This window comes from Pollachius pollachius (genome assembly GCF_949987615.1).
Source record: "Pollachius pollachius genome assembly, chromosome: 1".
Lineage (NCBI taxonomy): Eukaryota > Metazoa > Chordata > Actinopteri > Gadiformes > Gadidae > Pollachius > Pollachius pollachius.
Window position 1 is genome coordinate 49,509,956 of NC_136934.1, and position 14,441 is coordinate 49,524,396.

At 46.5% G+C, this 14,441-nt stretch overlaps 1 protein-coding gene across 1 annotated transcript in view; it reads right to left on the reverse strand.

The window, feature by feature from the left end:
* The window catches only part of LOC307083084 (F-actin-uncapping protein LRRC16A-like), a 70,526-nt gene that overhangs the window by 42,445 nt on the left and 13,640 nt on the right, over nucleotides 1-14,441 (reverse strand). The window contains 3 exon segments of the mRNA XM_079746888.1: nucleotides 610-731; nucleotides 1,852-1,911; nucleotides 6,714-6,764. Coding sequence (XP_079603014.1) covers nucleotides 610-731; nucleotides 1,852-1,911; nucleotides 6,714-6,764 — 233 coding nt within the window.

Sequence of the window (14,441 nt, forward strand, 5' to 3'; positions counted from 1 at the left end):
ATTTCATAGCGCTATGTCCCCAATCTCTGCACAGCCTGTGAGCATGTGGTGCTTTGGGGTGAAACCTTGTGAATCAACGCCCTTTTCACGGTAGGGAAACACATAGGTGTAGCTCATGACAAAGATATCCATCTGTTGCATTGACGTATGGCAGTGCACCAGTATACAAACCAACTGGTCAAGCAGATAAAAGAGGATTTAAGGATTATTGGAAGAGGAAGTTACTCTACCCTAAAATGAACAACCTCTGAAAACTGTCTATTACCTAACTCGTCTCATCAAATCCGGGTCATTCCTGTATTCAACATCCCTAATTACTTCCCATTGTCAGCTAACAATGGTTTGATCCGTTTCACATCCTCATTGTGCGTGAAATTTAATTTAGCCATACAAGTTAAATCGAAAAGACCAATAAAGTGGTGGTGTGTATTGTCAGGCTAAATACTGTAAGCTTTATCCACTAAGGTTCCATTGCCCTGTGCACAATACACCCTGTCACAGTTGGAAACACACAGAAGTAGCTCATAACATTATCTTGGGTGGGTCTGTTCGATTTAGTCATGGTGACACACACATACACACACACACACACACACACACAGTACTGACCCGGGTGCTAGCCCAGGACATATCCTGAGCATGCAGTTTCCGATGTGACCTACGACCTCGTTGACCTCCTCCGTTGACAGGAGCTTCAGGGAGAAGGAGCCACGCTCGTATTCCACGGAAAGCTACGGAGGCCGGAGAAAAACAACAGATGACGTCATGTGGTCCATTTCCCGTTCCGTTACATAACTCACCAGGGGGCTGAGTTCCAAAGTATTTGTTTTGAAGCCCTTTGAATATTCATTTATTTATTTATTTGAAGGACAGGAACATCATTTCAATGTACTTCATTGATAGAAATGCATAAATCCGAGGGACGCTTGGCTATAAGTAGGCATCGTTTGATTACACCTCAGCCCCTCGAAACAGACCCACACAGGCTGATTTCGCAGTCAGTCAATGTATCCGTCTATCCCTCAATGAATACATCATCCGTCCATTTAATTCGAGGACATTGGCTCATTTGAATTTAAATATGTCTCCATCTCTCCGAGAGAGTCCTTGTAAAACCATTAGCATTCTCTGGAGTAGTGCAAGAAGGAAGATTGCAGCATATGGTGACAAATGCTTCCTGTTTAGACTGGAATGACCCAAACTGGCCTTTTAAAACGTCCATGAGAGCACTATGGCGGCTGATTGATAGTAGGACCACTGACCTCTCCGGGAGGAGAGATATAGGACAGAGGCTGACCAGCAGAGACAGAATTCCGAAGCTCGGGATTATTACATTACATGGCGTACGGAGGTGAGATTCTGCAACCCGGCAGACACGGACGTCAATTGTAGTTTGTCAGAGACGAGGGCGGCCAAATGACGGCTGTGCAAAGACTTCCCGGATCAGCAGATTCTTTTCATGTCTTTTATTAAAAGGCAGTGGCTCAAGGTGTCATTAAAGGGCAATAAATGTCAGGCTTTACGTCCTAGTGTGTGTCCGTCAACCCCCTCATTGTGCAAGATGTGCCAACAAAGTCCAAACAAAGCATCATGTGTGGCTCTAGAATCCACTTATGTGTATACAAAAGGTTGGGATGTACTGCCGTAAAAAACAAATATCAACCAAAGTATCAGAATTAAATGATATGTGCACGACCAATTTAGAAATCCCACAAACCCTCGTTTTTTTCCTCACATGATTGCGAAGACGATCAATATTAAGGTTCTGTTTTACAATAACACCCCCTTGGTAACCAGTTGGAATAAGGGTGTGTTGAGGTCACGGGGACGGGTCTGGGGGGGGTCACTGACCTGTGTAGGCTTGTTACACGCGATGCCCTGGACCTCCAGGTAATTAAAGGCATGCTCCACCTGCAGAGAAGAGAACACAGCTGTCATTATGGAGCAGGGAGCCTCAAATACCGGCGTGCAGCGGTCACTGTGAATCACTGTCTGCACAGGGCAGGCCTGCTCTGGGAGAGCAACACACCGCCATCCAGACGTTTCCATTGGCTGGGTGGAACGGAAAGAAAGGAAGCTGTGGTTACCTTTGTTGCCTGCACATTTGGACATAAAATAGAGGTGAGAAGGGAGGAAGAGAATAGCAGTTATATAAGCTGCTATTGCACAGTTTTTGCACGTATGTTATTAGCAAATAAACACAGTGTACTTCCCGTGTAGTTTACTGTGCACAATGTGTGTGTGTGTGTGTGTCCCTGTATGTGTATGTGTGTGTGTCCCTGTATGAATGTGTCCCTGTATGTGTGTGTGTGTGTCCCTTTGTGTGTGTGTCCCTTTGTGTGTGTGTGTGTGTGTGTGTGTGTGTGTGTGTGTGTGTGTGTGTGTGTGTGTGTGTGTGTGTGTGTGTGTGCGCGAGCGTGTGTGCGTGCGCGCGAGCGTGTGTGCGTGCGTGCGTGGGCACGGGCGCTTGTATGCCTGAGGAACCGTATAAAAATAGGCATGTTCTATAATTAACAGGTTGGGAAGTCGTTCTGGCCTCTCAACATCTGTGTGGACTGCAGCATTGCTGAGTCACAGTCCTCAATGCTTCCATTCTGGGCCGTAAAGGAACCCTTGAGATGGATCCAAACGGACGCCACAGAAACGGCATCCGCGTACTTACCCTAAGAAAGTCATATTCTTGCAAGTGAAACAAATACACTATTTATATGCTTGCCCCGCACACACACGCGATCGTTGTGGTGAGTCTGATACCCGTTTTGTTTTTGATACAAATTATTTGAACGCCAATTTATTTCAATCTTCCCCCACTCCCAGCGCAAATCAAGTTCTGGCCTCGTGTTTTTCGTCTTGGTTCAAGAAGAGAGCCTTTCAGGACAAAGGAAGCGAGGAGAAGTGGTCTGTCTGCAGCCGGCCTTCCTTAAAAGGAGAAAGACGGCACCGATGACGTACAGCAGGGAACTCACTCAACTCAGGCATCTGTGTACAAATGTGTGGTAGACATGTATCTGCGCGCACGCGCACCCACACGCGCACACACACACACACACACACACACACACACACACAGGCTCATATAAACAGTGTGCTGAAAGGCAGGCTATGAAACAGGGCCAGACTATTCCAGGTGGGCACTGCTTCTAAGGGAATGGAACAGGGGCCAGGAGGAGATAAAAAGGCTGAAGGCAATCCGTCTCGGTGTATTGTCCAAGCCGTTTCTCTCTGTTGCGTGTTGCTTGCATGGCATGTTTATTGAAATTGGGATCTATAACACCTTGTTCATGTCTGAAAATAGCATAATATATCTCTCTGACTGTATAGCTCTCTCACACACACACACACACACACACACACAGCTGGCTGGTAGATCACCAAATAGGCCAAAGCAAGCAACGGATCACTTGTTTGACAGGCGTCCATCGCCTTCGCCACCAGACTGTAGACACTACCAGAGTAAACTGTTTGTGTTTGAATTGGTACCTAGCCCACCGACCGAAAGCAGCAGAGAGGAATGATAGACATGGCAGGCCCATCGCAATCCCAGTGGTGGTAGTGGGTCGGTAAGAGAAGGCTGGGTGACCGGTTCCAGAAGTAATCAGCAGAGAGAACCCAAGTCTTCGAGTTTATTTTTAGCCGGTCTTCATCCCGTCCCCTTAAGACAACACTGAGTCAGAGTTGCCATGAGAGATGGAACAAGGCCGGCTCTCTGCCTTATCATTCTAGAAACGGGGGAAGATGATGTGAGCCATCGCAGCTGCGCTGCAGAGCCGGGGCCGACCTACATGCTACTAAAATCCTGTCAGACTGATGTGGGCTGGTAGACAGGTGCCTGAGGAAAGACTACACTTATTTTTCTTTAATATTTTTTCCTTTTTTCACAGGGAGCTTTGCAACACTTAAATAACAGATTCTAGATCAATATGGCTGCCGTCTTCCCCAGCCCTGGCACAGCAAGACCACGTACTACAACCCCGCATCACGTGCACGGTCCTTGGCTGCCTGTCGGACAAAGACTTGGCGCGCGATGGAGAACTGGTGCTGCTTCGACACACTGCCTTGAGCTAGCCCAGAACCAAGCGGCTCCATGGCCGTGGCTGCATCACTGAGAGGAGAAGAAGCCCACGCTCGCTGGGCCCACATCGAAGGCACTGAGTCCCAGTTCCCCAGGCCGAAACATAAATGATCACATTCATCTAATCTTTCCTCACGATCCGCTAGCTGCCTGACCCATAAGCAAGCCGTCAAAAAAACAGGTCTCTGTAGGCAGCCTATGCTCCGAGAAATCGTACACAAAAACAAATGGTACTATCGACCACTCAAAACCCAAATAAATAGTATTCCAACCATTCACCGACAAGGGGCGGGTGTTGTGGGTTTTTTCGCTATGTTCATGATAGTTTTTACTGGATGCACGAAACACAGTAGGGAGCGGCGAGCTGGCTCTGTTTGTTTGGGATCTCGCTTCAAATACCAACAGAAGTGACGTCACCCAACATCACTGATACAACCTTCAAGGCAGAGGTTCTCTTGAGGCCTTCTGGGCAACTGGGTCAGGATTAGTGAGGCAACCAGGGAGAGAATCGTTGATTTAATTTCCGCAGAGGAATGCAGAAGGTTATTGAAGCAGCTATCTGATAATCTAGCTGGAGTAGTTGTAGAGCAGTATACTTTTTCCGTGTCAACCAAGAAGATACTTAAAACAGCACTGAACGATGGAAACCCCCAATAAAGTGCATGAACTTCTTTTGGAGATTTAAACCTTCATAAGAGATATATGAGATATAAATTAACAACGTGGTTGTCATCCAGTAAGGGGAAATAACAACATGTTTAAGCCCTAGCCAATGGCCTCTTGGTAGCATCGGGGGGAACTTATAGAAGCGTTTAGAAGGTAGCGTTTAGAAGCAATATGGCTGCTCAGTGCATAAGGCCCGTGGCTACTATCATGCTGAGGTGACTGGGAGCAACCAAAATGCCAGAGTAATTGCATTGCTCACCCAGTGGTCCATTTGCCATCTGTCATTTAACGGTACATATAAAGGTTCCAGTTCCTTTTTCCATGCTAAATATAGTTGATGATCAAATGTAACATGATAAAAAGTATCATGACTGCTTAAGCAGAGATGGTTACATAAATGTTCCATCAAGAGTGATGGTGTGTAATCAAATCAACCATGAATTAATGAATGACGATAAGACAGAGAAAACATCAAAACGTAGAAGAGGAGAAAGGAGGGCATTTTATGGATTAAAGTCATAAATACTCAAATGAAAATACCAAAAAAGGGGAGGCAAAAACAAGCAGTTTGCGTGCGTGCGTGCGTGCGTGCGTGCGTGCGTGTGTGTGAGAGTGAGAGTCAGAGAGAGAGAGAGAGTTAATGAAGGAAGGGAGGGAGAAAGGAAGGGTAGTGATCAGGAATGAATGGTATCATGTGGAGTGTGATAACAGGAATGACTTAATAACATGGAGGGGAGGGGGGCAAAGGTGACTAGCTAATCTGGCTCAGCAGACACAAGCATGAGGTGAACTGCAGGACAACAGAGGGGGGGAGGGCCTGTAGGACCTTCACCAGGTTAGAGCCCTAGGTGTGTTTGTGATGCCTGCATCGTTCCTCTCCTACAGCCTGGCTACACCCCTCATCTCTTTATATTCAGGGTCAGACTATGATTCACAATACCCAGACACAACCATCAAAATAGTTTTTTTTTACCAACATTCCTATGCGACTGAGAGTACAACAATGAGAGGGCTCGTATCTTAGTTTGACTTGGTTTCTTATTGAGGCCATTTTCTTAACATATTTTAAACTACTCCTTTCAATGGTTTCCTGGTTCACCTGTCAAAGGGGAGTGGTCTCAATGCAGACCACTGTCCATAACACCTGCACGGGGTTGATGGGCCATACCAACAACGCAAGGAGTGTGGGGGGGGGGGGGGGGAGTTTAACCTTTGACATCCTACCCTGCAAAACAATCCAGTGTGGGATTTGGTTTGGCCGGTTTCTTGGTTTGGTTTGGCCGGCCTTTAAAAATAGTATACCCCATTGAATTAATACCCCACTAAACACGAAATACGGCTTCTTAACAATCCAAATGAGAACCAAACCTGAACAGAACAAGACAAAAAATGATAAAGCTTGTTTTCCAGATAGTATTGTTCTATGTAAAACTGTCAGGGGTGAAGAATAGACAAAAGGTTGGGTGGATAACATCGGGTGGAGTCGATGTAAATACGTATGTGATCCTCCTGGTGGTAGAGGTGATAATAAAGGGGCTTGTAAAGCTAATGATAGTGGTGTCATTGTCCCTGACAGCACTAACCGTGCACATATGTGCTGCTGTTGCAGACCAAACAGCAGCTTCTTAACTGGCTTTGTAATGACATGAAATACACACACACACACACACAGGCACAGATAAGATCCACAAACACGTAAACACAGCCTACTCTTTGTTTGACTCATTTTGCTCTCTCGGCACACAGAAGTTATAATAACCATACCCGCAAAGAGCAAAATGTATTAAAGATACACAAAATGAGATCATGCATATAACTCAAACGTTTTATCCAAAGATGAGCTGGAAATCTATTCCTTGTTTTCTCTGTTAAAAGGTCAGAATCTCATACCGACAGGGCGTACGCCTCTAGTTTGTCTGCATGACTCGATGAACACAATAACACTAATAGTGTGAGTATGGGGAGCTGGCCTTACCTTGGCAGGAATACGTGCTGTCAGGAGGTAGGCTCTCTGGGACGATAATGCCTGAGAAAGGAGGAAAAAAAAAGAGAGACAAGACGTGAGTCACCAATAACCATGTTTGCCTCGGCAGGTATGCACAAAACAGAAAGAAGAGACCCCCAACACACACAGCCTCTCAGTGCGGGATCACGATATCAAACGTCTACCGGTTAGACGCAGCCGTCACAACAAAGCGGTAGGGAGAGCAGAACCAACCCAAAACAAACACTGCTTGACAATCCTTCTTTGACATAAGGGAAATACCCCCTGAACAAAAAAACACTTCAGGCATCAAGGTCTGGAATCAACAACCACACGGGAGAAAGGTGAGAATACACTCGCTTAAAACAGGTGAAGGACTCTGGAGATGGACGAGGGATCGCTCTGCGGTGCGGCAGAGTTTTGACATGATGGAGAAGGACAGGCGGTCTTCGCTGACCCCAGACAACCTTTCCTGAAGAGGAAGCAGGCGCTACTAGTGCTGGGCTAACCCCTCACGTACACAGCCACCACAACCACCCACCCCCCTCACTAATCCTCCATCTCTTCCGTTTCCCTCTCCGTCCGCGTGAACAACATGTGATCCCGGACCACGCAGTCAATCATAGATTCCCACCGAGGGAGGATTTCTCCGTTGACGCCTGACTAGTGGACAGACAGTATTTTACAACACAATCGTAACTCTATGATTGAAGCGATGCCCTGAATTTCTGCATTCACCTTTCAAAGTCTGCCTGAAAGAGTTCACAGTCAGGGACACACTCAAACATTGACATCATTTTAACAACACGGGCCACAAAGAACATTTCTGTTTCTTACACAGGAGATACGCGGTGTGATTTCATTGGCGTCACATGAAACCAATGAACAGGAAAACCAACACGCCATGGTTCACCAGCCCCCCCCCCTTCTATGAATGAACTTGGTCCAGCCCACCTCTTGTGGTTCGCTCCATCTGCGCTTTGTTGCTACAGTGCCAACTGACGAAAGGTCTAAGTCCATGCACATTATTATTTAAAAAAAAGGAACTTCCAGCGGGCTTCTCTTTTATATCCAGAACAGGCAACACACCTGAAAACTCTACAACGCTTAACACACACCTTTTTCCCTGTATCCTTCTCCCTCCTCCACTCAGTGTGATGTTTTACTTGGCCGTTTGACCCCTCGGTTGATTTGAAGCCCAAAAGCTGGTGTACAAGCCAACCTCCTAGCTTAATCGGCTCCGCGCCATTGCAGCACCGTAAGAACCAATCAGGGGGCAGTATCCCCAGATGGTAGGGACACTACAATGTATCCGCATGACCAGAGGGAGCATCTGCTATCTGCCCTCTCTCCACACACACACACACACACACACACTGTGGCATCCCGCCGCCGGACCTCGGACCGGGCGGGTCCGAGGACGCGCAGTAGACGGGGGTTTACCGTCGCCACCCTCCAGCCGGCGACAGAGAGCACCACGTCTCTCCCCCCAATCAGCGCAATCGGGGACACCTGGCCGGAGGAAGGGAAAGGACCAGGAGCCGGACTTAAAAGGGGCACCAGACCGGGCGAACCAGGGGGTGTCACGGAGAGAGTCCGCACCACATAGAGAGTGACACGGGGGGGGGAGTCCGCCCCACGAAGCGAGCGACACGGAGAGAGTAAGCACCAGGCCGGGCGAACGGCGAAGCGACACGAAGGGATTCCGCACCACGCCGGCGAACTAGAGGCTCCCGGAGACCCTAGCACGAGGACACAGTATTTATTCTTGTGAAATAAACGCTGACTGCGGCTTTAACCCTTGCTTTCCGCGTTATTCCTACCGGGTATCTGACACTTGGGGAGACGGGTTGCCACAACACACACACACACACACACACACACACACACACACACACACACACACACACACACACACACACACACACACACACACACACACACACACACACACACACACACACACACACGCGATTACTTTGTTCACAACATGAAGTATCCTCCACATTAGATTTTCCTTCTTATGTTATTCAGTCAACACACACACACACACACACACACACACACACACACACACACACACACAGACAAACATTCAAAGCATGGACAGGTCCTCAAACGACATGCAGGCCCTGGGCTCCATAAAACATACATGCGTCCATACGCACCAAAAGGGAACATGAAAGACGTGATCTGTTGGTCTTCAGCACTGCCTCAGAATGCCAATGAGTTTCCACTGAGCCTATCCAAACACAGAGGAGACACTGTCTGACAAACATCCCACAGAGCACTGGCTTGTCGTCCCTCTCTCTCATAAACATCAACCGGCCCTTGCCAATAGCAAAATAACACTGAAAACTGGATTTGTAGCATAAAAACTGGATCACAACCTGTAGATATTAACAACGGGCAAAATTGCCTTTTTAATACGATGACCAAATAAGAAAAAAATTCTTGGTTTTAGAAAATGCAATAAAATTTGAGGAAGATACATTGTTATTTATTATCAACAATTGATGTTATTAATCAACATCTGCATGCCTATGTACCATGCCATCGTGTCAAATGATATTTCTGAGATGATATTTTGTGATACAATATTGAATAAACACTTCAAGTGCTTGTTAAGCCACGCATAACAGGAAGTAAAAAAAGGTGTCTTTCTGACCCACCGCAGAATATGCTGAGGCAGACGTCCTGCCGGTGCCCGCGTTGACTCAGCACACTGTAAATTGAGCCTGTTACTGTTACGGCAGCAGGAACACATCAATTCATGTGTTTCACGAGATGATCCCATCCATTTTTAACATCATTACATTAGCATGTGAGGCTTTTACTACAGCCCAATTAAAGCTCAAGTTAAGTTTAACCGATGGTAATAATGCCTCGTGGTCCAAACTGCTCCTAATGGCGCATCAAAAAAGACGCAGCGTTAATATGACAGAGCAACTATTAATAGCCCAGCTCTGAACACAGTGATCCGCGCAGGACATTCCAGGCCGCGAGACTGTGTCACCAACACTGGGGGGCTTATTACATAACAGCTATTAACGCTGTCCGTGTGTACCTTGGAATCATGAGTTACAGGGGCGTAGGAATGAGTTTAACATTGGGGGGGGGACACATATCGGAAACCTGACCTGATCCGTTAATGGTTTGAACAGAAATATGTCATAAATTAACTACACTGAAAAAATTCACAAATATATTTTATTCTACTAAAAAGATATATTTGTAAATGTAAAGGAAAACACATTTTGAATGGCAGTAATGAACTGATAAATATCAAATCAATTCTTTAATTGCACGCTCAATCATCCAGTTTTTTAGAATAAGAAGCGCTGACAAGACGCTGTGTTGCGCTTTCAAAATAAAATAAATTATTTTTCTCCCCCCGGTATAATTTTTAGGTGGGACAAATGCGCCTGTCTCCAATATTTGAGGGGACACGTCCCCTCCATCCCCCCCGGTTCCTACGCCCTTGATGAGTTACGACACAGGGGTGTGTGTGCGTGTGTGTGTAGAAGAGGCTCGTTAACCCTGTTGCTGTTGACATAGGAGCCATGTAAATCAAGCCCGTGTGTGCGTGTGTGTGAGATGGAGTTTTCGAACAAGGAAGCGGGAGAAAGAGAGGGAAATAAAATATGGGGAGAGTGGTGGGGCGGTATGAAGACTGCGCAGGTGGGGGGAGGTGGGCAACTAATAGAATCTAAGTGCTTCTTCACCGGATTACAAGCCAACTTTTGAATCCAATCAGTGGAGCATATCTCAGAGAGAGAGAGAGAGAGAGAGAGAGAGAGAGAGAGAGAGAGAGAGAGAGAGAGAGAGAGAGAGAGAGAGAGAGAGAGAGAGAGAGAGAGAGAGAGAGAGAGAGAGAGAGAGAGAGAGAGAGAGAGAGACTTCTCCAGCCAAATTCTAGGCTTGCAGAACAGGACCCTGCGATCTCAGCTTTTAACAAGCCGCGTCAACCAGTTTCCACGCCACACATGACCACGCACAAACAAACACACACACACACACACACACACACACACACACACACACACACACACACACACACAGATATCCTGCTCTGCTTGTCCTCAAAAACACAAACAGAGAGAGACCATGAAAGAAAATCAAATACTTTATATACGATGTAAGCGATAACATTGTAAGATGGTTGTTTAACAAACGCTTGTTTTGTATATTTATCCACATTTATTTTGAATTATTGCATACTTATAATCGTAAATGTTGACAAATTCTAAGTGAAACAAGTGAAATGAATGTCTGCGGTGCATTGCCTCTGAGGCCGCACAGTCGGAGAGCGACTATGACAGCTCTGACAGCTGTAGCTCATAATGTTGATTAGTCTCGCTGGGCCAGCTCGCCGTCAGTCGAGAGACCGACGCACATCCACAGCAGCACGTATCAAATGTGGGCGAGGCGTGCTGCGCCATGTGCACGTTACATGTGCTCAGTCCCAGGGCATGTGTTGAACTGTCTGTCTGACTCTTCCTGCATGCGGTGCAGGAGAGACCGGGACGAAGAGAAAGAGAGATTGCAGCTACGTTGCAGCGAGTCATGTCTACGGAGAGATGGGTAACAAGCCATATTTCACTCGGTGTTTTCCCTTTTTTGTGTAGCACTTTGTTTTTTTTTTCCTTTGCCCTTTTTTCCAAACCGCTCGACTGTTTGCTTCCCATGCCAATAAAGCTCTTTTGAATCGAACCGACGAGAGACGAAGACAGGGCAGCCCCGGCCATGGTGTACTGGAACGATAAGACGACGATGTGGCCTAGCAGGCTGCTGCAGGAGATAGCTATGGGGGGGGAAACCGATACGGCAAGGGGGTGTGCGTTCTCTGAGGGCGAAAACGACACTAAAACTCTTGTCTACGTGAGCAGAGCTCTTTATCTGTATTTTTGGCCTAAACAGGACATTTGCTGACAAGTGCAACCGAGGGTGGCTGGTGTGATCTGGTGCAGCTCCTCCCTGGGCCAACACAAACCCTGGGCTGCTGAATCATTCCCACGTCTGTGTGTCTGTCTGACCTGCTGCTTCCCTTTCCTCCGGCTCTTTGGCAACTGGAAGACTTTATTCAACAGGCTCCACCCTTTTTCCTGAGGTTCAGAATATTTAAAAAACACACCCAGCTGTGTCTCTGCGTGACAATAGAAAACGTTACCCCTTACTGAAAAACAAATACAGAAAAAGACACCCCAAAATGACATTGAATAGTAATCATAGACATACACTATGACAAGTGATTGTAATATGTGAATTTACTTGTTTTGAATATTCTATTTTGCCCATAGAACTGTTACACCAAGGCAATAAAAACACAAAACACAGCCACGGCTTAAAATCCATTATGCGATCTGCCTGTCAGCATCATGAATCAGTCTGCAAGGACCTGGGCAGACAAGGGAAAATAGATAAAAGTGAAAAATGATTGAGGCTTTCATTTCCTTTTATGGTCTCTCTGTAGTCATTATGTTTTACGCTGGGTACGAGCGTGGCTCGGGGTAACAAAGGGAGCCAAGAGATGCTTCTTCCTGAAGCCATCCGATTGGCTGTTTCCATCGGACCACTACTGACACAGGCATGATTACATGTTCTTCGGTGGTCTAATGACATTACACGCACACACCTTGTTGTGTGTGTGTGTGTGTGTGTGTGTTGGTTTGGGCAGCATGTTTTTTGTCATGTGCTCAATAATGTATGCGCAACATTAGCACGCTGAGCTTGGTCGACCACGCTAAATGGGGACGAATGTTTCAGGTAATGGGAGACGTTGGCGACAATGGGGACAGAATTAATACTGCAAATTATTCAATACTTAAGACATGTTGACAAATTATGTTGTTGATAAATTGACAATTGCTCTTAAGGTTCAAAAACAACAAAAGATAAAAACGATAATCCACAGAGAGGAAATGGCAGACTTTCACTTATTGTAATTCGCTTTGGATAAAAGCGTCTGCTAAATGCCCTAAATGTAAAATGTAAAAATGAGACAAAGAAAAAGGTGAATGAACACGCGCAATTATAAATTCATGTTAGACTTAAAAAATATAAATTTCGGTCTACCGGTGTAACATATCACTCCAGCTTTCCTGGAATCAAAAAGGCCTAAATACTGCGATGAGGTCTCGTGCAGGCAGCGGATGAGCCGTGGCTTCAAAGGGCTAGGCATGCAGATTAATGGACAACACGTTTTAGATTAAGATTATAGCAAATCTGTCAGAATGCCAGCCAGTAACCCCCCCGCCCGCCGTTCCCCAGCCTTCCACTCCTATCACAGTGTTGTCATGGACCACGTCAGGGTTGGTTAGCACAGCTCTATGCCTCGAGGGCTCCTACTTAGAGCACTGATAAACCATGCGGGTATGCGCCTGTGTGTGTGTGTGTGTGTGTGTGTGTGTGTGTGTGTGTGTGTGGACCACTGTGTGCGCAAAATACTGTGCGTGTGCGTACGTGTTTGTGTTTATGTGCAGTACGATTGTAATTCAATGCACGCTAGCCGCGATTAGTGTGTGTGATTTGCGTGTGTGCGCCAAGGTTTACAACTAAGTAGGCTATCTCCAGAGACCATGGGATGTGTGTGTGTGAGAAACAGACACAGAGAGAGAGAAAATGGGAGCGCGTAGGAGGAACAGAGGGGGAGGGGACAGACTGTGTGTGTGTGTGTGTGTGTGTGTGTGTGTGTGTGTGTGTGTGTGTGTGTGTGTGTGTGTGTGTGTGTGTGTGTGTGTCCGTGTGTGTGTGTGTGTGTCCGTGTGTGTGTGTGTGTCCGTGTGTGTGTGTGTGTCCGTGTGTGTGTGTGTGTGTCCGTGTGTGTCTGTGTGTCCGTGTGTGTGTGTGTCTGTGTGTGTGTGTGTGTGTGTGTGTGTGTGTGTGTGTGTGTGTGTGTGTGTGTGTGTGTGTGTGTGTGTGTGTGTGTGTGTGTGTGTGTGTCTGTGTGTGTGTGTGTCCGTGTGTGTGTGTGTGTGTGTGTGTGTGTGTGTGTGTGTCCGTGTGTGTGTGTGTGTCCCATTCCATTTCCTCCAGAGGGGGCAGATAACATCAGTCTGATCTCAGCATGTCGTCCACGACACTGCTTTCTCACACACCGTGTGAAGTACAGACCCACCTACCGGTCTCAAAGACAATTAACGAAAGCTGTGTTATCCCTGAGGATTTGCAGACTTTTAATGGTAATTAAACACCTTGTGGCACAATAACAGTATGAGACAATCACACATTCCAGACCCTGGAATAGTATCCATCTATCCAATAGTAGCAGAGAGAGATATCCTTGACATAGTCACTCCAATTTCGCTTCACATACAGGAAATACTACAGTAATACCACGAATGACATCAAGAAAAACTTGGCAACAAATACTAAATGGTGAACATTTGTGAAGTTTAGAGATTGTGACCATTGGAGGTTCATCGTTGTTTTCCGGCCTAAAGAAAACGCTATACAGTCCGATGCCATGAACTTCACTTTGATGGTCAAAATGTGATCCGGAGGTCATTAGTGGATGTTGTGTTAATGTCAAACCTTAATGGTTATCTTGACACAATATTACTGCTCAATTGTCTTACAACAAACACAGTGAACGACCTCTAATGGGGTCGCAGATGTGGCTACCACCCTCCGAAGTGACCCACACCCTGACCGATGACGTCACTCCCATCAGCAACGACTCTGGTTGGTTCTTCGTTGCTTAATCTGTCCTGGGAGGCT